General features: G+C 37.7%; 1 protein-coding gene across 2 annotated transcripts in view; it reads left to right on the top strand.

Annotated features, from left to right (window-relative positions):
• LOC124555223 (F-box/LRR-repeat protein 6) overlaps positions 1–25,662 on the top strand; it is a 198,306-nt gene that overhangs the window by 20,951 nt on the left and 151,693 nt on the right. For both annotated transcript variants that reach the window (XM_047129076.1, XM_047129077.1), the window contains exons 3-4: positions 1,351–1,520; positions 10,046–10,174. In XM_047129076.1, the coding sequence (XP_046985032.1) occupies positions 1,351–1,520; positions 10,046–10,174 (299 nt within the window). The remainder of the gene's footprint in view (positions 1–1,350; positions 1,521–10,045; positions 10,175–25,662) is intronic.

Here is a 25,662-nt window from a genome sequence, read left to right as displayed (position 1 = left end):
GCACAGCATTCCACTGAGAGCACTACTTTTAATTTTGTCAACCATACCTTAAATGCAATTGACAAACACTTCAAAATCTCAGGTGTTTTCTTAGACTTGACAAATGCTTTTGATGTTATAGATCATTCACTTCTCCTAAACAAAATTGACTGTTACGGTGTGCCACAGGAGTGGCCGAACTCTTACTTTAGTAATTGATATTAGATTACACAGAACAAACACAAGCACAGTAACACGACACAGAACTATCTTTCAGAGCCACGCTTACTGTCACACAGGGTACCCCAAGGCTTTATCTTAGGACCATTTCTTTTTCTAGTGTACATTAATGGCCTGCCTTTATGTGTAAAGAATGCAGAAGCAATACTATTTGCAGATGATACCACTCTACTTATTGAAGCCAAAAATAGAGAAGATCTTACCACTTCTGCAGGTGTCATCACAGATGAAATTTCCCAGTGGCTCTATAGAAAAAGGCTCATCATAAACCCACAAAAACTGTTAGTTACACTGTCAGACCCAGCAAAATAAAAATGCAGAAAAGCAACTAATTCACATTAACAACCAGGAAATTCAAAATATCACTGAGACAAAGTTTCTAGGGCTTTGCCTGCAAGAAAATCTAAAATGAAAGTCTCACATATATTCCTTCAACTTACAGCTGTCTAAGTTGTATGTAATCAGAGTGCTATCCAGCATGCAACCCATGAAACTGTAAAAACTGTGTATTTTTCTCAGAGACACTCACTGTTAAGGTATGGTGTTATGTTTTGGTGGAATCCTCCTCATGCCTTAAGAACATTCAGGAAGCAAAAGAAAATAATCAGAATAATAAAAAAAATCTGACAATGGAAGTTCATGTAAGCCTATTTTTAGATATTTAAATATTCTTCCTCTTCCCTCCATTTACATTTTAGAATTTGTACTGTTTGTAAGGAAAAGTGTGGTGAAGAAGGAGAATGTCTTGATCCCAAATACTGCAGTGCATGAGTACCATACTAGGTTAAAGAAAAATAATTATATAAAGTGTTGCAGCATAACTCTGTGTCAAAAGGGTGCATGCCATTCAGTTATTACATTCTACAGTAAGCTGCCAGAAATTATAAAGAGCACCAATGAAGTAAATGCACTCAAAAAAACAGTCAATCTTTTGTATTAAGAAAAAAATTTTAACAGTATGTCTGGTTATATGGGTAGCAATCTAGAATAACTGTGTAATATTGATGCACTCTAAAACATTGTACAACATCTGTCATACATTGTATGTAAACAGATTTTACAGAATGAATAAATAAATACGTGCTAAAGAACAGTGTTCATTTGCAAATATCTCATAACATTGTTTTACAGGTGATTGGAAACTTGTAAATGTAACTGATGTGCTGGCGGCTATATGTGAAAGTTGTCAAAGACTGGAAAGTCTGTCATTGTCGGGCTGGACAAGACTGAGTCCTGCAAATCTAGCATATGTTGCAACTAATTTACCTAATTTGTCAAGAGTTGATCTTTCAAGGACGGTTGTACGTAATCCTTTACAATCTTATTTTAAAATTTACTTTGTAAATACTCCGTTGTGCTGTCATTAGAAAACTGTTATGGCTTGTGTTTTTTTTATTTTTATTTTTTTTTTACATTATCATTGTATGCAGATTTTTACAATATTCGACGTTATACAGATTTTACAATATTCTATGTTCTCAACATGAATTCAAGAAAAAGCACTTATGAGAAACATGGCATGCTTTATCCATACATAATACCTTGCAAATGATAAAGGCAGATGAACGAGGAGATTCCAGTTTCCTAGATTTCTGAAAGGTGTTCGACAATGTATCTCTAAGCCACTATCCTGAAATGCAGTGCCAGTTGTAGGTTAATTGTCTAATGGCTTCCAGGGACACAAAAATTTTATTTTCAATATTTCATGTAATTATTGACCAAATTTAAAAATTTTAGATGCTGTCATGATGTACTCATTAGGAGGTATAATGTTAAAAGTTTAACGCAGTAAAACAAGTTTTACAGTTAGAAACTGCATGTTTTTCTTAAGGCAGCATAACTGATGGCACATAACTGTCTGGACTATATTCATCCAGTAATTGAAAATGAGAGCATTTAGTGACTTCCAACAAACTTCACAACAAAATTTCAAACATTTACTAAATTTTTACTTGCTGACATGCCCCACAAAATTACTACAAGAAAAGAGTTTATCACTTACTACATGTTAACTTTTCATGCAGACTTCAGCATCGCACATGTCATTTTATTACTTCTTTACTACCAGTTCTACTTCCAACAAAGTTTGCAGGCAGTATCTGCATGTACCACTGAATTTATCTGAAAGATTATATCATTGAACAACACATAGTTCAGGAGATATGACAACATAAACATTTATTTGCTTAAAGAACTAGCTTTTGCTTAAAATGGCATGCAATAAAACTTCAGCCTCAGCCATGATGTTTTCATTTATTACTTCTTTACTACTAACTCTATATTTGCAACACTCTTCACAGACGGGATCTACATATATCACTGAATGTACCAGAAAAATCATATTGTGCAACACACAATTCAGGAGTGCAAATTACCCAGACTGTATTTATACAGTGTTCTATAGTGAGAGCAGTTAATGATTTTCAACAAACTTTAAGCATAATTACAAATATTTTCTAAACTCTTTTTCTCTTACATGCAAAAGTCAGATGTTTAACACAGTAATTCATTTGTGAAGTAACCAGTTGCTGGAAGCTGTTTTATCCAAGAGAGTTCGATTCTTTAATGAATCAGGGTTTTTGTATTGATAACCAAGATATGATCATACAGAGTGTTCTCAAATATATGCTTGAGGAATTTGTCACAAATAAAACTCAGTGAGTTATAGTGAATGGAAAATGATCAATAGGAATGTAAGTGGCATCATTTGTGCCCTAAGGAAGCATGATAAGACCTCTGATGTTCTCAAAATACGTACATGGTGTATCATATAAGGTCAGTAGTATTCTAAAATTATTCACTGATGGTGCTGTTGTCTAGAGATTTATATTGTTGTTAGGTAATCATTGAACTGAAAGACTTGAACAAAATTTCCACATATGTATTGAATGGTAGCTTTCTTTAATTGGGAATGCATTCTAGATAATGCCTGTAACAAAAAGACAGAACCTGATTGTATCTGATAATAAGATTAATGTTGAATATCTGGAGCATGTCACATCATTTAAAAAATATTTAAGGGTAATGCTAAGAAGTGTTATGAGATGGAATGAGCATGTAAGATTATTATTTGCCAAGGCAGATGCAGAAATTAGATGTTGGAAGGATTCTAGGAAACAACAATGCATCTGCAAAAAAAATTGCTTAGAAAATATTAGTGCGACCTATTAAAACAGTATTGCTCCAGCTTTTGGAGTTCTTATCAAGTAGACACGGCACCGAATGCATTCAGTTGTGATGCTATAGGCCATAAAAAAGTTTAATAAAGGTTTTTGGAGAAATTTAATGGAAATCTTTGGAAGAAAAGTGATGCTGTTATTGCAAAACTCTGTTGGGTTTAGAGAAATGATATTTGAAGAAGACAGTGTGATAATTCTGCTACCGCCATTGTATATCTCGTGTAACAGAAACCTGAGTTGGGAATAACCATCTGCAGTATATTAGGGAACTGCCTCCAACTTCAGAAGACAGTTAATGACATGTCTGCTAAAGCAACAATAAGGATGCCCCTGTACACACTTGTAACCCTTGTATAAATCCTTCTTTCCAATCAGATCTTCTTCGTTTTCCAGTGTTCTTAGCTTGTGCAGTTTCCTTAAATTTCCTTTCCCCAGAACACAGTATATTAGAAAACATCTATTTTGCACACGTATACATTCTTTTTATATCTGCCACTGTCATTATTGTTATTACGAGGGTAATCCCAAAAATAAGGTCTCTTATTTTTTTATAAGTACCTAGACCTGTTTATTTCTACAATGGTTTACATCAGTTTACAGCTTGAACATTTAGCCATTTTTTGACATAATCACCATTTCTGTAGATGCATTTTTGTAGACGCTGTGGCAGTTTTTGTGTGCCCATGTCATACCAGCTTGCCGCCATGCTGTTCAGAAAGTTATGAACCTCTTCTTTCACCTCGTCGTTGGAGCTGAATTGCTTTCCAGCCAAATGTTCTTTTAACTTAGGGAACACGTGATAGTCGCTGGGCGCCAAGTCAGGACTATAGGGTGGGTGAGTGGGTGGGTGGGTGATTATGTTCCACTGAAACTGTTGCAGGAGAGCAACGGTTTGCCGAGCGATGTGTGGGTGAGCGTTGTCGTGGAGAATGTGTATGCCCTTGCTCAACATTCCTCTTCTCCGGTTCTGAATCGCCTGTTTGAGCTTTTTCAGAGTCTCACAGTATCTGTCAGCATTAATTGTGGTCCCAGTGGCCATAAAGTCAACCAACAATAACCCTTTCCAATCCCAAAAAACGGTTGTTATGACTCTACCGGCAGACTGTGTTTGTTTGAATTTTTGCAGCTTTGGCGAAGAAGGATGCCGCCACTGGCACGCTTGTTGCTTGGTCTCGATATTCACGCATGCTTTGCTCAACCTTCAACACTGTCTCCTCAGAAATTGACAGTCTCCCACTCCTTTGTTCGTTGTGAATTTCGGTCCGACCAGCTACCAGCTGCAAACTCTCTACACCACTTATGAACATTTTTGACATCCATACACGACTAGCACTTCCATCAATTGGTGATGGATTTCAATCGGCACAGTGCCCTTTGCATTCAAAAACCGAATAACTGAGTGCAATTAGCACTTTGCGGTAACATCCAATGGGAGCTCCATTTTCAACAGCTGCCAAGCCAAGACTGAGCACCTCAGCATGGCATGCGCATGTTTACACACAGTACATGAAGCACTCTTCATAACAGTGTGACCAACTGCCACACAGAGTTCTGTACTTATAAAATGATAGACCTTACTTTTGGGATTACCCCTGTATTTTCATTATTATTATTATTATTATCATCATCATCATCATCTCATCATCATCATCATCATCATCATCATCATCACTATTAATGGTTGGTTGGTTGATTGGTTGATTTGGGGGAGAGGACCAAATAGCGAGGTCATCAGTCCCATCGAATTAGGGAAGGATGGTGAAGGAAGTCGGCCATGCCCTTTCAAAGGAACAACCCCAGCATTTGCCTGAAGCATTTTAGGGAAATGACAGAAAATCTAAATCAGAATGGCTAGATGCGGGTTTGAACCATTGTCCTGCCAAATGCGAGTCCAATGTGCTAACCACTGTCTATTAACGGCAGCAGCAGTAGTACAAGTACTGCCAGTATTAACTTTATTAGTTCATGGTCAGTATTACTTGTTCACATTGTCACTATATACACTCAAATCATTATAATTCTATTTGTTATATTAAAATTATTATGTCTTAGGTAACTATGATGTAGAAAAGAAGGTACTGTTTATGTGAAATCCTAGTCCATTGTAAGAGAGATCCTGATAGCTGGTTAAATAAATAAGTAAATAAATTTCTATTTAACTCTGTGATCAGTCTCTCTCCCTCCCCCCTCCCACCCCTTCCCTCCCTCCCTCCCTCCCTCCCTCCCTCCCTCCCTCCCTCCCTCCCATCCCCGCCCTTCCCACCCTCTTCTGCCCCCTTCACCATTACACACACACACACACACACACACACACACACACACACACACACACACACACTCTTTATAATATTACATAATGCATAAATTCTTCTATGGAGTAGGATAGTTGCCAAGTAAATATGATTTCAGTTTGTGTTTGTAGATAATAAAATTACCTTGTGGGTCCTTCACATTAGTGGGTTAAGTGGTCACAGTTTTTCATGGCTGATTGCCTTCTTCCTTTTTGTGCCACACTAAGGCTGAGTGATGTACAGTGTAATGCATCGATACATTAATGAATGCTACACGTAAGGACTGAATTAAGTCATAATTGTTTATATTGTTAATAGTAAGACCTCTAATGTATCTCAACTGCTTTAAGATTATTCTCAAAATATGAACAGCCACTGAATCACTACAAACCAAAGGAAGTCATTATTTGATAGCTTATTAGGAATAACACATATTTTAAATGGTACCTGATAAATTCAAACTTCTGTTTTTCCACAACCTAACTTTCTCACTTTCAATGATTTGTGTTTTGTGAGGCACCACAAATGTCACTGTTGACCTGCAAAATTACATTACTTTTCCTGATTTATACAAACTTCCTTGTTTAACTTTTGCCCTATTTTTTCTATTGGCTTGCTGTTGTAGTTGACTACGTTTATGAATGAGAACTCTAATTTGTATGTGGGTACACACCTTGCAGAATCTTTGTGCCTTCTTTCTTTTTGCTATTGTGTCTTTGTCAGACCAGTTGTCTACTGAATGTATTCCGACTCTTTCACATTTACTTTTGGCAATCGAGATTCAGTCAAGTAAACTGAGCATGGTAGAAGAGTGTTTAGCTCATTGGGCTCATTTTCAGGAGGAGCAGGATTCAAATCCCTTTTCCATCCTAGTTTAGGTTTTCTGTGTTTCCCAAATCAGTAGTGGGAAATGCCAGGAGAGTTCATTTCAGAAGGATAAGACTGATTTTCTTCCTCATCTTTCCCCAATCCAAGCTTATGCCCATCTCTAATGATTTCATCATCAATGGGACATTAAACCCTAAATTTCCTTCCTACCTTTCCACCAAGTAGCACTTTAGTCTTTCCAGTCGTACTGCAGACAATATCTTGCAAATTTCAACATGCGTGCTACCAACTGCATACATGGGACATGGTCTACATTTAGATTTTTACTTTTTTTCTTGACTGCAGTTTTCACTTCATTCCTTTCTAATCTTTCAGAACACAGAATGTTGTAGAGAACTGTTGCTATTTATTTTTATCCATCTCATGTGATACACTCCAAAACATATACATAATGAAGAATTAACAACCAGTTACTGCCAGATTCTTCTACAACAGCCACTTGAACATTTCTTCAGGTGTACCTGCCAAAATGAAATGGATTTTATCTTCCTGGAGAGTTTCTCACATTACAGAATTATTCTTTGCACAGGCTTCTTTATCTGATATACCATAAAAGCTGTCTAATGTAAGTTTCAGGTGTACTTGTGTCCATCTAAGGAAACTGGAGTGTAAATCCCCAAGATCTGTACTGACAACTTAGCAAAAAATGTTTCTGCTCAGATTTGTGTCAGAATTTAGGTACAATATTAAATAATATATTTGTGGCACATGATGATTTCCTACTATTTGCTACTATTTGCAACTGAGTATAGCAGGTGTTTTTAGCTGATTTCTGCTCAGTTTGCACTGATATTTAACAGTCGGTATACGGTGCTACAGAGACCGATGACCTCGCTGTTTGGTCTCTTCCCCCAAACAACCCAACCCCAATCCAACGGTGCTACCATTGTAATGTTACCATCTGTGGTGTTGCACAATTTACGCTATTTTTATTCCGTGAACATGAAACAGAGACATTGATGAGCACTATGTTCTCTTTTGCTTCTAGAAAAGGGTAGACAATAATCATATTATTCAGCTAATAACAGGAATTGAGGAATCTTGTCATGAAGCTCAACTACATTCACTACAAGTTTCGGAGATTAGTCACCACTGACATGAGGCAAGGTATTGGTCCATTTCATATTGTTGCAGTGATCATTATGGATCTTCATTTCAGCTTGTGAGGCTGGTTTGTCAGAGAAGCTTATCATATGATATATGGACAGAGATGAATAGTGTTTTTGCAATTCTCAGAATATTCTTAAGTTAACTATGAATTGTATGTGTGTCAGTCAGCTCCATGAGAACATTTTGGAGCTACTTTTCATTTCCATCATTATGTTGTTGTTGTGGTCTTCAGTCCTGAGACTGGTTTGATGCAGCTCTCCATGCTACTCTATCCTGTGCAAGCTTCTTCATCTCCCAGTACTTACTGCAACCTAGATCCTTCTGAATCTGCTTGGTGTATTCATCTCTCGGTCTCCCTTTACGATTTTTACCCTCCACACTGCCCTCCAATGCTAAATTGGTGATCCCTTGATGCCTCAGAACATGTCCTACCAATCGATCCCTTCTTCCAGTCAAGTTGTGCCACAAACTTCTCTTCTCCCCAATCCTATTCAATACCTCCTCATTAGTTACGTGATCTACCCATCTAATCTTCAGCATTCTTCTGTAGCACCACATTTCGAAAGCTTCTATTATCTTCTTGTCCAAACTATTTATCATCCATGTTTCACTTCCATACATGGCTACACTCCATACAAATACTTTCAGAAATGACTTCCTGACACTTAAATCTATACTCGATGTTAACAAATTTCTCTTCTTCAGAAACGCTTTCCTAGCCATTGCCAGTCTACATTTTATATCCTCTCTACTTCGACCATCATCAGTTATTTTGCTCCCCAAATAGCAAAACTCCTTTACTACTTTAAGTGTCTCATTTCCTAATCTAATACCTTCAGCATCTCCCGACTTAATTCAACTACATTCCATTATCCTCCTTTTGCTTTTGTTGATGTTATATCCCCCTTTCAAGATGCTATCCATTCCGTTCAACTGCTCTTCCAAGTCCTTTGCTGTCTCTGACAGAATTACAATGTCATCAGCGAACCTCAAGGTTTTTATTTCTTCTCCATATATTTTAATACCTACTCTGAATTTTTCTTTTGTTTCCTTCACTGCTTGCTCAATATACAGATTGAATAACATCGGGGAGAGACTACAACCCTGTCTCACTCCCTTCCGAACCACTGCTTCCCTTTCATGCCCCTCAACTCTTATAACTGCCATTTGGTTTCTGTACAAATTGTAAATAGCTTTCATTCCCTGTATTTTACCCCTGCCACCTTCAGAATCTGAAAGAGAGTATTCCAGTCAACATTGTCAAAAGCTTTCTCTAAGTCTACAAATGCTAGAAATGTAGGTTTGCCTTTCCTTAATCTAGCTTCCAAGATAAGTCGTAGGGTCAGTATTGCCTCACGTGTTCCAATATTTCTACGGAATCCAAACTGATCTTCCCCGAGGTCGACTTCTACTAGTTTTTCCATTCGTCTGTAAAGAATTCGCGTTAGTATTTTGCAGCTGTGACTTATTAAACTGATAGTTCATTAATTTTCACATCTGTCAATACCTGCTTTCTTTGGGATTGGAATTATTATATTCTTCTTGAAGTCTGAGGGTATTTCGCCTGTCTCATACATCTTGCTCACCAGATGGTAGAGTTTTGTCAGGACTGGCTCTCCCAAGGCTGTCAGTAGTTCTAATGGAATGTTATCTACTGCCGGAGCCTTGTTTCGACTCAGGTCTTTCAGTGCTCTGTCAAACTCTTCACGCAGTATCATATCTCCCATTTCATCTTCATCTACATCCTCTTCCATTTCCATAATATTGTCCTCAAATACATCGCCCTTGTATAGACCCTCTATATACTCCTTCCACCTTTCTGCTTTCCCTTCTTTGGTTAGAACTGGGTTTCCATCTGAGCTCTTGACATTCATCCATCATTAACAATTTTTTTTATGTTTAAATACGGTGGGATTTTGGAGTCAGTTGGTCTTCCATTTGGTCTGCCCTGCACAGTTGTCTACACCACGTGACATAAGCACACATTACCAACAGTACTATGTTTTAGGATTTATTCAGTACTGTTGCCTTCTGTGGAGCAACATTGTTATGCTATTGAGACAAATACTATCAGTTATGAACATAAAGAGTCATGCATTTTGAATTTATTTTTACAGAGTTCATAGATCTAGTTAGAATAATTCCAAACACAATTTTAATTTTTCAGTGAATACTTCTTTAATTTGCATGTACTGAGTAGTTACTCTTTCTCTCATTCATCATTTGATTTTTCTGTTTTTCTATGAATTCCCTATTAATTATATGTGTTGTTAATTACATAACAAATGTCATTGCTGTAACTGTGTATTATTATTATTATTATTATTATTATTATTATTATTATTATTTTATTTTCAGAGTGATGGTAAAGTTGTCCCAGCACAGTCATATACATCTGTTCTTCAAATTATGACTCATAGACTGACACATTTGGTGTTATCAAACAACACAATGTGTGGCCTTTCACAGATCATTATTGCTTTGTCTGTAAGTAAGGAAATGAATTCTTTTATCTGTTGCATAATAGTTTGCTTGATTTCATAAGAAACTGGTAATATAAAGTACTTAATTATTATTCCATAGAATCTCTCTGTCTGGTACATGATCATGGAATATATCATCACATACTCAGAATTTCAACTGTGTACACAGTGAAGTATAAAATGCCACAATGAAAATAAAAGTGACAATAATGGTAGTAATTAGTCAGCATAAGATTGTACTATGTTCTGAAAAAGCGGAATAATGCTCAAGGAATGGGAAATGTGTTGGTCATATTCAGTCAGTAGCAACCAACTCAGCATTTTACAACACTAATACAAATTCCTGGATGGAGCAATACGTAAAATAAGGAAAAGGCAATCACTCACCTTTAGAGACCAAAGCATGGAGCAATTAGATACGTAACAGGTAACTCTAACGAGGGCCATAGAAGAGCACTTTTAGGTGTCTGTGTAGTTATGTTTGTGAACATGTGTAATTTTGTGACAAAAAGAGTGAGAGCTTGAAAGCTAGTGTGAATGCTGTTTCCTGTTACGTGTCTCTGTGTTCCAGTCATCAGTCTGCTGTATGTGAGTGGTTGCCTGTGTCTCTGTGTTCCAGTCATCAGTCTGCTGTGTGAGTGGTTGCCTTTCTCTTATTTTAAGTATTAACCCAGCATTTTCCTTGACTGATTTGGAAAAAAATCAGAGAAATCTCAAACCACTATAGCTAGACCAGTTAAATATGACTGAATTGATGTTTACGTGAACATTTTTTTCCTTGTCTACATAAAAATTTTCTCCATATAGTACTGCATCATGCCATAAAATGATTATCGGTGGATAAAAATGAAATTCTGGCCGAGGTTACAGTGGCCTTCTTCTGGGTCTTTTTCTTGACCAGTAGACACATAAGAAGGTCACTGTAACAATGACCAAAACATCAGTTTTATCCAGTGATTGTTATTTTACAATATGGTGTGGCACCATACCCAGAAAACTCAGGCCACAGAAGCCTAGGCAATTATATCGCTTTTTTCTCTACTTCCAAGTAATTTCAGTGACTTGCCATTGCCATAACACAATTTATTTGCCAAAACTGCTCCTGCAAGAAATGGAGAAGTTTGCCTGGAGAAAGTCCAGCAATTTGTGTTTGAACACCTGCACTTTACCTTTTGAAAATGTATGCTGCACAGCAATGCACACAGTAACACTGTAAGAATCTTCGGTATGTTTAGCAGAGGCCTATGGGAAGTTGGTGAAATAACCCCACCGATGGCTGTGCTGGCTTTTGGGATAGAAACTGATTTTCTGCAAACATTAACTCAAGGATTGACTATTGCCAATGTTGACTGTGTTGCCAATGTTGACTGTGTATAACATCCAAATCATAAAGGTAGCAGCAGTCAGCATATACAGGAAGTTGTGGCTATGTACCTTCAAAAACTTTCCATATACTCTCAGTACCAGAAATCTGGTGTCTTCTGCTTCACTAACCATGTTTCCATAGTGGGCATCAGAAGGACAAACCCATCACATTTTACTGCAGTTGAGTGTCAGTCTTTTAGCTCTAAAGCACTCTTAAGCTCCCTAGAAAAATATAATAGTTACATAATGTTCGGATAGAATATCTGTTTTACTTACTTATGTGAGCTAGGGCTATAGAAAAATATTAAAGTGATTCTGAATTTTTGTTAATCAATTTGAATTTGTTAACTGATGCTCACTATTTTCAAGATATTATATGAGTACAAAGGAAAAAGTCTGGCACTGACAAGACTCTAATATAAATGAAATTGAGTTTCTGGTGTGTTGATACACGTTTTACAGTAGAGTAATCCAGTGGCCAGTGGTGTTATGTACTTTTCATTTAAATGGATACTAAGCAGTCATCAAGTTCTTTTCATTTTTGGCAGTTTATTGGTAATGGAAATTCCTCCAGACTTGGTGAACTTTTATGAGTAGGGGTCAATCCAAATGAAGTGGTCCAATAAAAATTAAGTTGGTTGCTTGACCGTTTTTAAATATTTTAATTTTTTTATATGTGATTACCCTAGAATTGAGAAGTTCAAAACAGTTTTTTAAAAAATGTTACCTACCACCTTTACTGAATGGCGGCCATTTTCGTTTGTAAGCATGTGACAATGTTTCAGTTTAGAAACGTTAGCCAAAATATGAATATCCCTGCACTGGGTTAAGTTACAACATTACAGTTGACATGATTGTTTTTAGAAAAGTGTCCTCTACAACATTGTCTATTACACAAAATACCCTAAATTCAAAAATAACCAGTCAAAATGATCTCCAAAGTTTGGTATCCAAATTTTCAAATATCCACTTTTTAGGCCCAAAAATAACAGACAAGGAGTGATTTATGAGAGTCTATTTTTTTCTTATAGTTAGAGATCATACACTACTAGCCTCATCTAGAGCAAAAACACTTACAAATGTTTCCTTAATTTTTTTATACATTTTTGAAATTTGAAAATTTTCATGTTTTGTAAAGTTTGGGGTTAGTTATCTCAGGTGGGACTGAATATAAAAATACAATTTTTTCACAGTTTGTACACCTATATGATAGCAATGTACTGTAAAAACTTCAACATTGATATCTGACTGTGAACAAAGATATGAATTTTTGAAAATGAGGAGATAATTCACATTACTCTACAACTGATCTTATGACTTTTGCCTATTCATGTGTGATATTGGCGGGATATAATCAATTATTATTCAAGTAAGGTACTGAATTATATACAAAACTGGAAACATCACTGAAATTAACATTTATATAATTTTGACATAAAATAAGTCTTTTCAATGTACATCCTTCATGATGCGACTGTTCCTAAACCTGGTGGTGAATGTTAAGAACACTTGTTTTTTCAGACAGCTTCTGTAATATAGAATAAGACCTCCCAGTTTCTGTGGTAAGTTCAATCACTGAAAGTTTCCTTAAAACATTTTTCATTGGTATCAAAACTTTGTCACTAATGGATTTCTTGGGCCAGCAGGATGGTAAAAATGCACAAAAACATCATTGTTTTCCAAATTTATTCTTTCAACCTCTGCAGGCTACCACTGTCCATCATACACACATGCCACTATGTCATTCAATGTTAAAGACAGAGATGTAATTTTACTGACACAATGATCCTCATAAATTTCGGTTTCTGATGTTACATAGCATCGAACTAGGTTTTTTGCAGTGCCAAGGAATGTGGAAATGCTTTGTTGCTTTTATTGCTATACACTTTTCAAATCTACTTTGAAGTGTGGTTTTCATATGCTGAACCACTTCTTCTTCACGTTTTGTTGTACCTCCTACTCCATCACATGCACTTTTACCGTGGCAAGATGCAAAAAAGTGCCATTCAGCCTCCAACCGAAAGTCTACTTCGTGGTTGCACAGATTTGAAAAATTCTTTTTGTTCTTATACTGACTACTCCTTCATCTGAAAAGTATATTAGCTTCTCAACCTTGGGAAAATTTTCTTTTATGTAATTTATTATGTACTTTTGAAACACATGTACAGCCAAAGTGTTGTGCTCCAAGTAGTCACTTAGAATGCAAATTGAAGAACTGCAAACTTCATCTTTCTCATTTTTAAAGTAGAGAATAAATGGATGCACTGTTGCCTGGTCATTGACCCAGTGGTACCCTCGTATTTTATCCTGCATCACAAATGTAAAATTTTCTGCAAAATCAGCTAGCACTATGCATTCAGTTTGATGAAGTTGTGCTTTTTTGTCCTTTAAAAACTTACTTTGTGTTTTAGAAACATAGTGGTGACTTTTGAGTTTTTGTAAGTTATCAATTAAAGATTCCAAATACTCTTCCTGAGATTTAACCACTGTTATCATTTCTGTCCTGTCAGTTGTGACCCTCTGTTTGAAGGTAATTCTGTCTGGCATTTCCTCATCATATTTGTGAAACAATTTAATAACGGTTTCCTTACCAGGGCATTTACTACACAAACTCATCATGCAGTCATAACTGTTAGTGTCACAGACCATTAAATCTAGTAACTCTTTGTAGTTAAGGTCACTGAGTTTTGCACCCGCAATCATCAGTGTGACATTTTGATGATATAAACAAACAGATACGGAGTGTGTCCCTGAGGATCCAGCCAAAATACATCACTTATGGAAGAGGTCACAAAATTTTGACCTTCCAATTTTGCATTCAGGATGAGAATTTTTGAAAGCTACATTAAGTTCATTTAAATTTGACAGCACTAGTCGTTTCTGCTTTGTTACTTTAACTCCATTTATAACAACTCTTTTTGCTATCTTTGCAACCTGGGCACTTTGTACCGTTTTCATCATCTTCAAAAAACTGCTGGATCTTTTTAATTGTTTCTTCACGTATACCTACTCCTTTCTTCTTTCCTAAAACTGGAAGAATGCCTTGCTCTTTCACTAATTTTTGGGTTAGTTTAACCAAACGATGAGAGACGTTGAATTCATGAACTATTTTTTCTCTTGGCCATGTGTCAGGGAGCATACTTAAAATTTTAACTTTTCCCTCTGTAGATGTCACTGAACATTTAATTTTTAATTTCTCTATTAAGCTAAAATATTCAGTGTCAAATGATGCTATTGGTAGGTTTTCTTCTTCTTTATAAATAATGTTGGTATCTGTATTATTAAAGCATTATTCCAAGTCTTTTCTAATTTTGTCTGAAATTTAAATTGGCCTGGGAGTCGAGACAGGTTCCATCATACTGGACAAAAGCAGTAATCACACCAATCTTTAAACATGGAAACAGAAAAGATTGTAACAACTACAGAGGTATCTCTTTAATCAGTGTTGTGGGTAAAATCTTCTCAGGTATTGTTGAAAGGAAAGTGCGAGTATTAGTTGAGGACAAATTGGATGAAAATCGGTGTGGTTTTAGACCTCTTAGAGGTTGTCAGGACCAGATCTTTAGCTTACGGCAAATAATGGAGAAGTGTTATGAGTGTAACAGGGAATTGTATTTATGCTTTATAGATCCAGGAAAGGCATATGACCGGGTTCCTAGGAGGAAGTTATTGTCTGTTCTACGAGATTATGGAATAGGAGGCAAACTTTTGCAAGCAATTAAAGATCTTTACATGGATAATCAGGCAGCAGTTAGAGTTGACGGTAAATTGAGTTCATGGTTCAGAGTAGTTTCAGGGGTAAGACAAGGCTGCAACCTGTCTCCACTGTTGTTCATATTATTTATGTAACATATGTTGAAAGCAATAGAGTGGCTGGGTGAGATTAAGATATGTGAACACAAAATAAGCAGTCTTGCATATGCGGATGACTTAGTTGTGATGGCAGATTCGATTGAAAGTGTGCAAAGTAATATTTCAGAGCTAGATCAGAAATGTAAGGACTATGGTATGAAGATTAGCATCTCCAAAACGAAAGTAATGTCAGTGGGAAAGAAATATAAACGGATTGAGTGCCAAATAGGAGGAACAAAGTTAGAACAGGTGGACGGTTTCAAGTACTTAGGATGCATATTCTCACAGGATGGCAACATAGTGAAAGAACTGGAAGCGAGGTGTAGCAAAGCTAATGCATTGAGCACTCAGCTACGATCTACTCTCTTCTGCAAGAAGGAAGTCAGTACCATGACTAAGTTATCTGTGCACCGTTCAGTCTTTCGACCAACTTTGTTGAATGGGAGCGAAAGCTGGGTGGATTCAGGTTACCTTATCAACAAGGTTGAGGTTATGGATATGAAAGTAGCTAGGATGATTGCAGGTACTAGTAGATGGGAACAATGGCAGGAGGGTGTGCACAATGAGGAAATCAAAGAAAAACTGGAAATGAACTCTATAGATGTAGCAGTCAGGGCGAACAGGCTTAGATTGTGGGGTCATGTGACACGCATGGGAGAAGCAAGGTTACCCAAGAGACTCATGGGTTCAGCAGTAGAGGGTAGGAAGAGCCGGGGCAGACCAAGGAGAAGGTACCTGGATTCGGTTAAGAATGATTTTGAAGTAATAGGTTTAACATCAGAAGAGGCACCAATGTTAGCACTGAATAGGGGATCATGGAGGAATTTTATAAGGAGGGCTATGCTCCAGACTGAACGCTGAAAGGCATAATCAGTCTTAAATGATGATGATGATGATGATGATGATGATTTGTTGTACCTTATTTTCAATTGCTGCTTTTCTTTTTCTGCTACTTAATTTTATTATTTTTGAAGCAGGAGATATGTCTGACTTAGAACAAGCAATATCCAAAATGCTAACAGCTTCCTCATTAGGAATGTAAATGTCATTAACAAGTTTACATGATTCTGCTTCTGGATTCACGACAAATAATTTTGAGTAACAGTTTGGGCGGAGGGAATTTCCAGGAATCACATTACATTTCACTTGGGAAGCTGTTTCATTCTCACATAACAAGGACAAATGTTCAAGTTTTATTTCCCTCAAACCTTTAGTAATAGGCTTTTTATGAGCTTTAAGTGTATCACAGCTCTTTCTTCCAAAAATATGGTTGTACTTCAGAATGTATTTCTTCTCATGATACTCACACACTCATGTTACAGAGGAACTTACTTTAAATTTAAACAAAGTTTGTCTAACTTCATCAAAGTCATTGACATTTTTTAAGTTTTTGAAACTGAACTGTAAACTGTTTTGTGACACACTTCACTTGCTATCTGTGCAACAGAGCACTATTCATCGATGTTATTGAATTCCAGTTAATCTTGCAAAATTAATTACAAATTACACACCGGACAAAGCACATAACACATTCTACACTCTCGATGAAGTATGTACATCCACTCTAACAGAGGTTTTACAACAGACTACTGGGGTAGCAGAGTACGTGTGGCATGCACACGGGGGTTTTTTAGGTTAGAGGGACCCCCCCTTGGGCGAAACGATAAAATACCTGACGGCTTACCAGAGAGGACATTATCATCGTTGATAAAGAACGTCCGTCCTCAGAGACCAAAAACAGGAAAAGTTAACGTAATATTGGTAAACTGCAGGAGTATCCAGGGCAAGGTTCCTGAATTAGTATCTCTTATTGAAGGAAATAGTGCGCATATAGTATTAGGAACGGAAAGTTGGTTAAAACCGGAAGTGAACAGTAACGAAATCCTAGACACAGAATGGAATATATACCGCAAGGATAGGATAAACGCCAATGGTGGAGGAGTATTTATAGCAGTAAAGAATTCAATAATATCCAGTGAAGTTATTAGCGAATGCGAATGTGAAATAATCTGGGTTAAGTTAAGTATCAAAGGTGGGTCAGATATGATAGTCGGATGCTTCTATAGACCACCTGCATCAGCAACCGTAGTAGTTGAGCGCCTCAGAGAGAACCTGCAGAACGTCGTGAAGAAGTTTCGTGATCATACTATTGTAATAGGGGGAGACTTCAATCTACCAGGTATAGAATGGGATAGTCACACAATCAGAACTGGAGCCAGGGACAGAGACTCTTGTGACATTATCCTGACTGCCTTGTCCGAGAATTACTTCGAGCAGATAGTTAGAGAACCAACTCGTGAAGCTAACGTTTTAGACCTCATAGCAACAAATAGACCGGAACTTTTCGACTCCGTGAATGTAGAAGAGGGTATCAGTGATCATAAGTCAGTGGTTGCATCAATGACTACAAGTGTAATAAGAAATGCCAAGAAAGGAAGGAAAATATATTTGCTTAACAAGAGTGATAGGGCACAAATCGCAGAATATCTGAGTGACCACCATCAAACGTTCATTTCTGAGGAAGAGGATGTGGAACAAAAATGGAAAAAATTCAGAAACATCGTCCAGTACGCCTTAGATAAGTTCGTACCGACTAAGGTCCAAAGCGAGGGGAAAGATCCACCGTGGTATAACAATCAAGTACGAAAGGTACTACGGAAACAAAGAAAGCTTCATCATAGGTTTAAGAGTAGTCGAATCATAGCTGATAAGGAAAAGCTGAATGAAGCGAAAAAGAGCGTAAAGAGAGCAATGAGAGAAGCATTCAACGAATTCGAACATAAAACATTGGCAAACAATCTAAACAAGAACCCTAAAAAGTTTTGGTCATATGTAAAATCGGTAAGCGGATCTAAATCCCCTATTCAGTCACTCGTTGACCACGATGGCACCGAAACAGAGGACGACCGAAGAAAGGCAGAAATACTGAATTCAGTGTTCCGAAACTGTTTCACTGCGGAAAATCGTAACACGGTCCCTGACTTCAGCCGTCGCACGGACGCCAAAATGGAAAATATTGAAATAAACGATATCGGAATTGAAAAACAACTGCTATCACTTAGTAGCGGAAAAGCATCCGGACCAGACGAGATACCCTTAAGATTCTACAGTGATTATGCTAAAGAACTTGCCCCCTTTCTATCAGCAATTTATCGTAGATCGCTGGAAGAACGTAAAGTACCTAGCGACTGGAAGAAAGCGCAGGTCGTTCCCATTTTCAAGAAGGGTCATAAATCAGATGCGAATAATTATAGGCCTATTTCGCTTACGTCAATCTGTTGTAGAATAATGGAACATGTTTTGTGTTCTCGTATTATGAAGTTCTTAGATAATACAAATCTCCTTCATCATAACCAACATGGATTCCGCAAACAGAGATCATGTGAAACTCAGCTCGCCCTATTTGCCCAAGAAATTCACAGTGCCGTAGACACTGGCGAGCAGATTGATGCCGTATTCCTGGACTTCAGGAAGGCATTTGATACGGTTCCGCACTTACGTTTAGTGAAAAAAATACGAGCTTACGGAATATCGGACCAGGTTTGTGATTGGATTCAGGATTTCCTAGAAGAAAGAACACAACATGTCATTCTTAACGGTTCAAAATCTGCAGATGTAGAGGTAATTTCGGGAGTACCGCAGGGAAGCGTGATAGGACCTTTATTGTTTACAATATACATAAATGACTTAGTTGACAACATCGGTAGCTCCGTGAGGCTATTTGCAGATGACACGGTTGTCTACAAGAAAGTAGCAACATCAGAAGACTCGTACGTACTCCAGGAGGACCTGCAGAGGATTAATGCATGGTGCGACAGCTGGCAGCTTTCCCTAAACGTAGATAAATGTAATATAATGCGCATACATAGGGGCAGAAATCCATTCCAGTACGATTATGCCATAGGTGGTAAATCATTGGAAGCGGTAACGACTGTAAAATACTTAGGAGTTACTATCCAGAGCGATCTGAAGTGGAATGATCACATAAAACAAATAGTGGGAAAAGCAGGCGCCAGGTTGAGATTCATAGGAAGAATTCTAAGAAAATGTGACTCATCGACGAAAGAAGTAGCTTACAAAACGCTTGTTCGTCCGATTCTTGAGTATTGCTCATCAGTATGGGACCCTTACCAGGTTGGATTAATAGAAGAGATAGACATGATCCAGCGAAAAGCAGCGCGATTCGTCATGGGGACATTTAGTCAGCGCGAGAGCGTTACGGAGATGCTGAACAAGCTCCAGTGGCGGACACTTCAAGAAAGGCGTTACGCAATACGGAGAGGTTTATTATCGAAATTACGAGAGAGCACATTCCGGGAAGAGATGGGCAACATATTACTACCGCCCACATATATCTCGCGTAATGATCACAACGAAAAGATCCGAGAAATTAGAGCAAATACGGAGACTTACAAGCAGTCGTTCTTCCCACGCACAATTCGTGAATGGAACAGGGAAGGGGGGATCAGATAGTGGTACAATAAGTACCCTCCGCCACACACCGTAAGGTGGCTCGCGGAGTATAGATGTAGATGTAGATGTAGACTGACTACAACAATGCCACGCCCAGCAATAATGTACTTCTTTGTTGACAATAAACCTAAACGTAAATGGGCATTTTTATTACCATAGAACAAAAGCGAAAGCTCCTGTTGTTTAATATTGCATTATTAAAAATAAACAAACTAAATGAATATGGGGTGATAGTGTTAACTAAATGTATGTCACAATTAAATTTTATTACAATGAAACAATAAACCATTTAAGTTGGCAACAGCCATAAGATCAGTTTGTTGAGTAATGTGAATTATTTCCTCATTTTCAAAAATTCATATCTTTGTTCACAGTCAGATACCAATGTTGAAATTTACAGTAAAAATCATATAGGTGTACAAACAGTGCAAGAATCATATTTTTATATTCAGTCCCACTTGAGATAACTAACCCCAAACATTACAAAAAATGAAAATTTTCTAATTTCAAAAATTCATAAAATATTACATAAACATTTGTATGTGTTCTTGCTCTATATAAGGCTAGTAGTGTATGATATCTAACTATAGGAAAAAAATAGACTCTCATAAATCACTCCTTGTTTGTTATTTTTGGGCCTAAAATTGGATTTTTGAATATTTGGATACCAAACTTTGGAGGTCATTTTGACTTGTTATTTTTGAATTTAGGATATTTTGTGTAATAGACAACATTGTAGAGGACACTTTTCTAAAAACAATCATGTCAATTTCAATGTTGTAACTTAACTCGGTGCAGAGATATTCAAATTTTCGCTAATGTCTCCAGACTGAAAAATCGTGCGCCTACAAATAATAATGGCTACCATCCAGTAAAGGTGCAAGATAAATTATTTTAAAAACCTATTTGAACTTCTCAAATATAGGGCAATCACATATAAAAAAATTAAAATATTTAAAAATGGTCAAGCAACCATCACTGGACCACTTCATATAGATTGACCCATCTGCATCTTTATTTCCGACAGTTAAGACATGGGCAACCGAATTCAAATAAATAAGTGAGATTAAAGTTTTATCATCCTGTTGATGATGAGGATGTTAGAGATGGAGTGCGAACTTGGATTGGGGAAATATGGGGATGAAAATTGGCCATTTCCTTTCCCAAGAGATGATCCCAGCATTTCCCAATCACTATGCCTCTCATTCGGTGTCTGATTTCAAGCAGGGCCATATTTATTTGTAAGATGATCCGTGAAGTGGATGGCACAGAACTACAATCACTCATTAAGAAATTTAGGAAATGTTTGCTTTGGTCTCGAAGAAATGGTACTTAAAGATGTTTGAAATGAAGGCGGTGGATAAATAGTGCATTGGAACTTTTCATGTGAAAACTCTCGAAGCACCATATCAGGTGTGACTTGATGACTAAATAGGTTGGTGGCACAGTACAAATCCCAGGTCCATAGTTCAGTTCTCATTCAGTGCCAGAATTTGTTCTGTCATCTTTCACCTAGGGCACTGGCAATGGTTTGTGTGTATGTGTAAAATGATTAGCTGCATCATGCTTTGGAACCCACATTAAACTGAAGCTCCTCCTGTAGTTGGTTGTGTGTGGCATGTGTTTGTGAATCAAGTAAAAGTAAACTTTGTTCTGTGTCTGTCATGTCTATTGAGGTGAAGATTGCAGACCAGCCAAGCATTAACTAAGAAGAGAAGGAGACTGCTACTCTCAGACTGGCCAGTATGCCAGATGTATGGTTATTAATCTGGTAAGTGGATTTGAGCCGTGCCTGACGAACTTCCCTGTCTTGTAAACTATGAGGGTGTGTGGAAAAATAATGAATTGTAACTTTTTATGTGAAAACTCTCAATGCTTTTTAAATAAAACAAATGTTATTAACATTGTGAGACTTGAATTTCTCCCCACATGTACAATGTTCAAATATCTTGCAGAAATGTAGCCAGGTAATATCACCGTCAATCGCTGATATTTTGACACGAGCACACCCTGCCATTTTCAAGTCAAAACTGCACCAAGTAAGTGCTGTGCAAGAGAATTTAAAACCTTAATTTTAAGAAAATCTCCAAAAAGATAAAACACACACACACACACACACACACACACACACAAAGTAAACCTAGCACCATCACACACCAAAGATAACCGACATCAGAAGTTATTGATAGTGAAATTAATCATCGATATGTGAGTGGCATAAACTCTGTCCTTCTGCTTTTTTTATTTTTTATTTTTATTTTATATTTTTTTTTTTATTTTTTTACAAGGGAGAGAGCAGGATTCCATGCAGAATTTTAAACAAAAGCCATTGTCTCTATTTATAAGGATACTTCGTAATTTAATTCCAACAGCTTCCTTAATAACACTATCCCAATAGCTGGAGGTGCATGCCAGAATCTCTGTGTTGTTATGTGTTGTTATGACCGGTGCCAAGGAAATGCCAATATTCTTTAGTGGCAGATTTGCTTGGCTGTTGTAAGTGTGTGTGCCGCTTGTGTTCAGTACACCGGTCCTCAACAATCTTGATAGTCTGACCAGTATATGACATGCCACAACTGCAAGGAATACGATAGATTAAATTAACTGAATACATCGAAAAATTTCGTCTTTTTAACAGTTTCTTATACTACAAGATTTAGGCCAAATTATTTGTTTAAATGATGAAGTTGACATGTATAGTTATGTAAACAGTACTTTTGACAAACATGTAAATTACTTTGGAATTAATGATGGCCTGGTTTTGATAACATGTTTTCGGATAGAGCCAAATAGACGCTATAAGAATACTAGTGTTTCATCTCTGAAATTTTCATAATTAGTACAGAATTTATATTTGTTTATATGTCAACAATAGAATTTAAGTTACGAAACAATTACCGATTTCACCCTATAACAAAAGATACTAACTAGGAATAGTTGAAAAAAATAAGAAAATCAATTACATACATAAAACTAAGCACAAAATTAGATCTGGTGTTATATTCTTTCTCTGTTATAAAAATTCAGATTATATTCACGTAAGTTAATGGTAATTAATTCAAAAATGAAAAAATGAATTTTAAGGAGGCAGATGGCAAAACAAGAGGGGAAGTAAAAATATCCCATCTTGCTTTGTCACAACCTGCCTTACACAAACCAAGAGCGACCTTTACAGAACCTAATAGTACCCTGATCTTAGATGGTGGTTGAAAAACACACTTCACATCATAATTATGCATTAGGCAGAAAGACTGTAGACTCGGTATTATCATCCCTCGTCCAGTGCACAGTTGATCGATAGCACACTGCACATCTGAGGTGCCTTTCACTATAACCATTCTGATGAAAGCTGACTTCAAAATGAGCTTAATCAGCTGACAAACTATCAGGGTCCAAGATGGCATGGGTTCTGTGAACTAAGGTAGGAAGTACCCCTTCATGTTGAGCCAGATGGTTACAACTATCAACCTACAGATACAAGTGAATTTGAGTAGACTTCTTCCAAATGGCATGTCCCAATGTACCATCCACATTCCTTCTGACCAAAACATCAGAGAAGGGCAGACAGCCATCCTTTTCCATCTCCACCATGAAACAAATATTTAGGTGGATTGAATTCAGGTGTCCTAAAAAGTCATTCAAATTCTCATTGCCATGAGGTCAAACAACAAAAGTATCATCTTCATATCTCTAAAAACATGCTGGTTTCAAAGCCATGATCTCCAAAGCACATTCCCTGAAATCTTCCATAAACAAATTGGCAACAGTAGGTGACAACAGGTTGCCCATCACAACTCTATCTGTTTGTTCATAGAAGTGATCATCGAATAAAAAGTAAGTGGAAATCAACATGTTGAAATAGGTTTGTTAATTCAGCACCAAACCTGATCTTAATCAACTGTAACAAACCATACAGAGGAACGTGTGCGTATAGAGGGAGATAACATCAAAACTTACTAGAATATCAGAGTCATTCAAAAGTATTCCCTCTACTCAACATAAGAAATCCGCTAAGTTTTTAATGTGGTTCTCACACCAGTCTACTATAGGGACAACAGAGTAGCAAGTTGTTTTGCTACAGAGTACATAAGAGCACTAATGTTACTCACAGTCAGATGAAGAGGAATCCCATCTCAGACCCTGAGAGTTTGTCAACTGAGTTAGCCCATCTTAGAGTCACCTTTCGTCAGAATAGTTATAGTGAAAGACAGATTAGATGTGCATTGCGTTATTGACCAACTCTGCACTGGGTGATTGATGATAATACCAAGGTGACACCAAATTCTAGGGCCTTTCTGCCGTACACAGGGAGCATTTTGAACAGGATTGGTTGTAAAACTTTTATTCTGCCAGTACCTTGTCTCCTATTTATCAAACTTCACAGTGGCTCTCCTGCAGACCTTGCAGAACTAGCACTCACGGAAGAAAGGATAATGCGGAGACATGGCTTAGCCAGAGCCTGGAGGATATTTCCAGAATGAGATTTTCACTCTCTAATGGAGCGTGCACTGATATGAAACTACCTTGCAGATTAAAACTGTGTGCTGGACCGAGACTCAAACTTGGGACCTTTGTCTTTCTCGGGCAAGTGCTCCACCAACTGAACTACACAAGTACAGCTCATGACCCACCCAAACAGCTTTAATTCTGCCAGTACCTTGTCTCACCGTGTCATGAGTCATGCTTGGGTAGCTCAGTCGGTAAAACACTTACCCATGAAATGCAAAGGTGCTGAGTTCAAGTCTCGGTCAGGCACACAGTTTTAATCTGCCAGGAAGTTTTATATCAGCGCACACTTCATTGTAGAGAGAGAGAGAGAGAGAGAGAGAGAGAGAGAGAGAGAGAGAGAGAGAGAGAGAGAGAGAGAGAGTGTGTGTGTGTGTGTGTGTGAGAGAGAGAGAGAGAGAGAGAGAGAGAGAGAGGGAGAGAGAGAGAGCGAGCAAGCGAGCGCACACACCTTGAAAATGCCAGGCTGTGCTCCTGTCGAAATATTGGTTGGTGTCGATGACATCACCCAGCTGCATTCCCATAAATTATTTGAAGATTATTAATATTCTACATCTTTATACTTCATGTATTTGTATTTACAGCTCTCTGCTGCTAAAAGGCTCCAAATTGTAATGTGTAACATGACAGTGTGTAACGTAACTACACTCCTGGAAATTGAAATAAGAACACCGTGAATTCATTGTCCCAGGAAGGGGAAACTTTATTGACACATTCCTGGGGTCAGATACATCACATGATCACACTGACAGAACCACAGGCACATAGACACAGGCAACAGAGCATGCACAATGTCGGCACTAGTACAGTGTATATCCACCTTTCGCAGCAATGCAGGCTGCTATTCTCCCATGGAGACATTCGTAGAGATGCTGGATGTAGTCCTGTGGAACGGCTTGCCATGCCATTTCCACCTGGCGCCTCAGTTGGACCAGCGTTCGTGCTGGACGTGCAGACCGCGTGAGACGACGCTGCATCCAGTCCCAAACATGCTCAATGGGGGACAGATCCGGAGATCTTGCTGGCCAGGGTAGTTGACTTACACCTTCTAGAGCATGTTGGGTGGCACGGGATACATGCGGACGTGCATTGTCCTGTTGGAACAGCAAGTTCCCTTGCCGGTCTAGGAATGGTAGAACGATGGGTTCGATGACGGTTTGGATGTACCATGCACTATTCAGTGTCCCCTCGACGATCACCAGTGGTGTACGGCCAGTGTAGGAGATCGCTCCCCACACCATGATGCCGGGTGTTGGCCCTGTGTGCCTCGGTCGTATGCAGTCCTGATTGTGGCGC

Source organism: Schistocerca americana, chromosome X (assembly GCF_021461395.2).
Source record: "Schistocerca americana isolate TAMUIC-IGC-003095 chromosome X, iqSchAmer2.1, whole genome shotgun sequence".
NCBI classification, from domain to species: domain Eukaryota; kingdom Metazoa; phylum Arthropoda; class Insecta; order Orthoptera; family Acrididae; genus Schistocerca; species Schistocerca americana.
The sequence above is the reverse complement of the archived record's forward strand: the minus strand, read 5'-3'. Positions and strand labels throughout refer to the sequence as shown.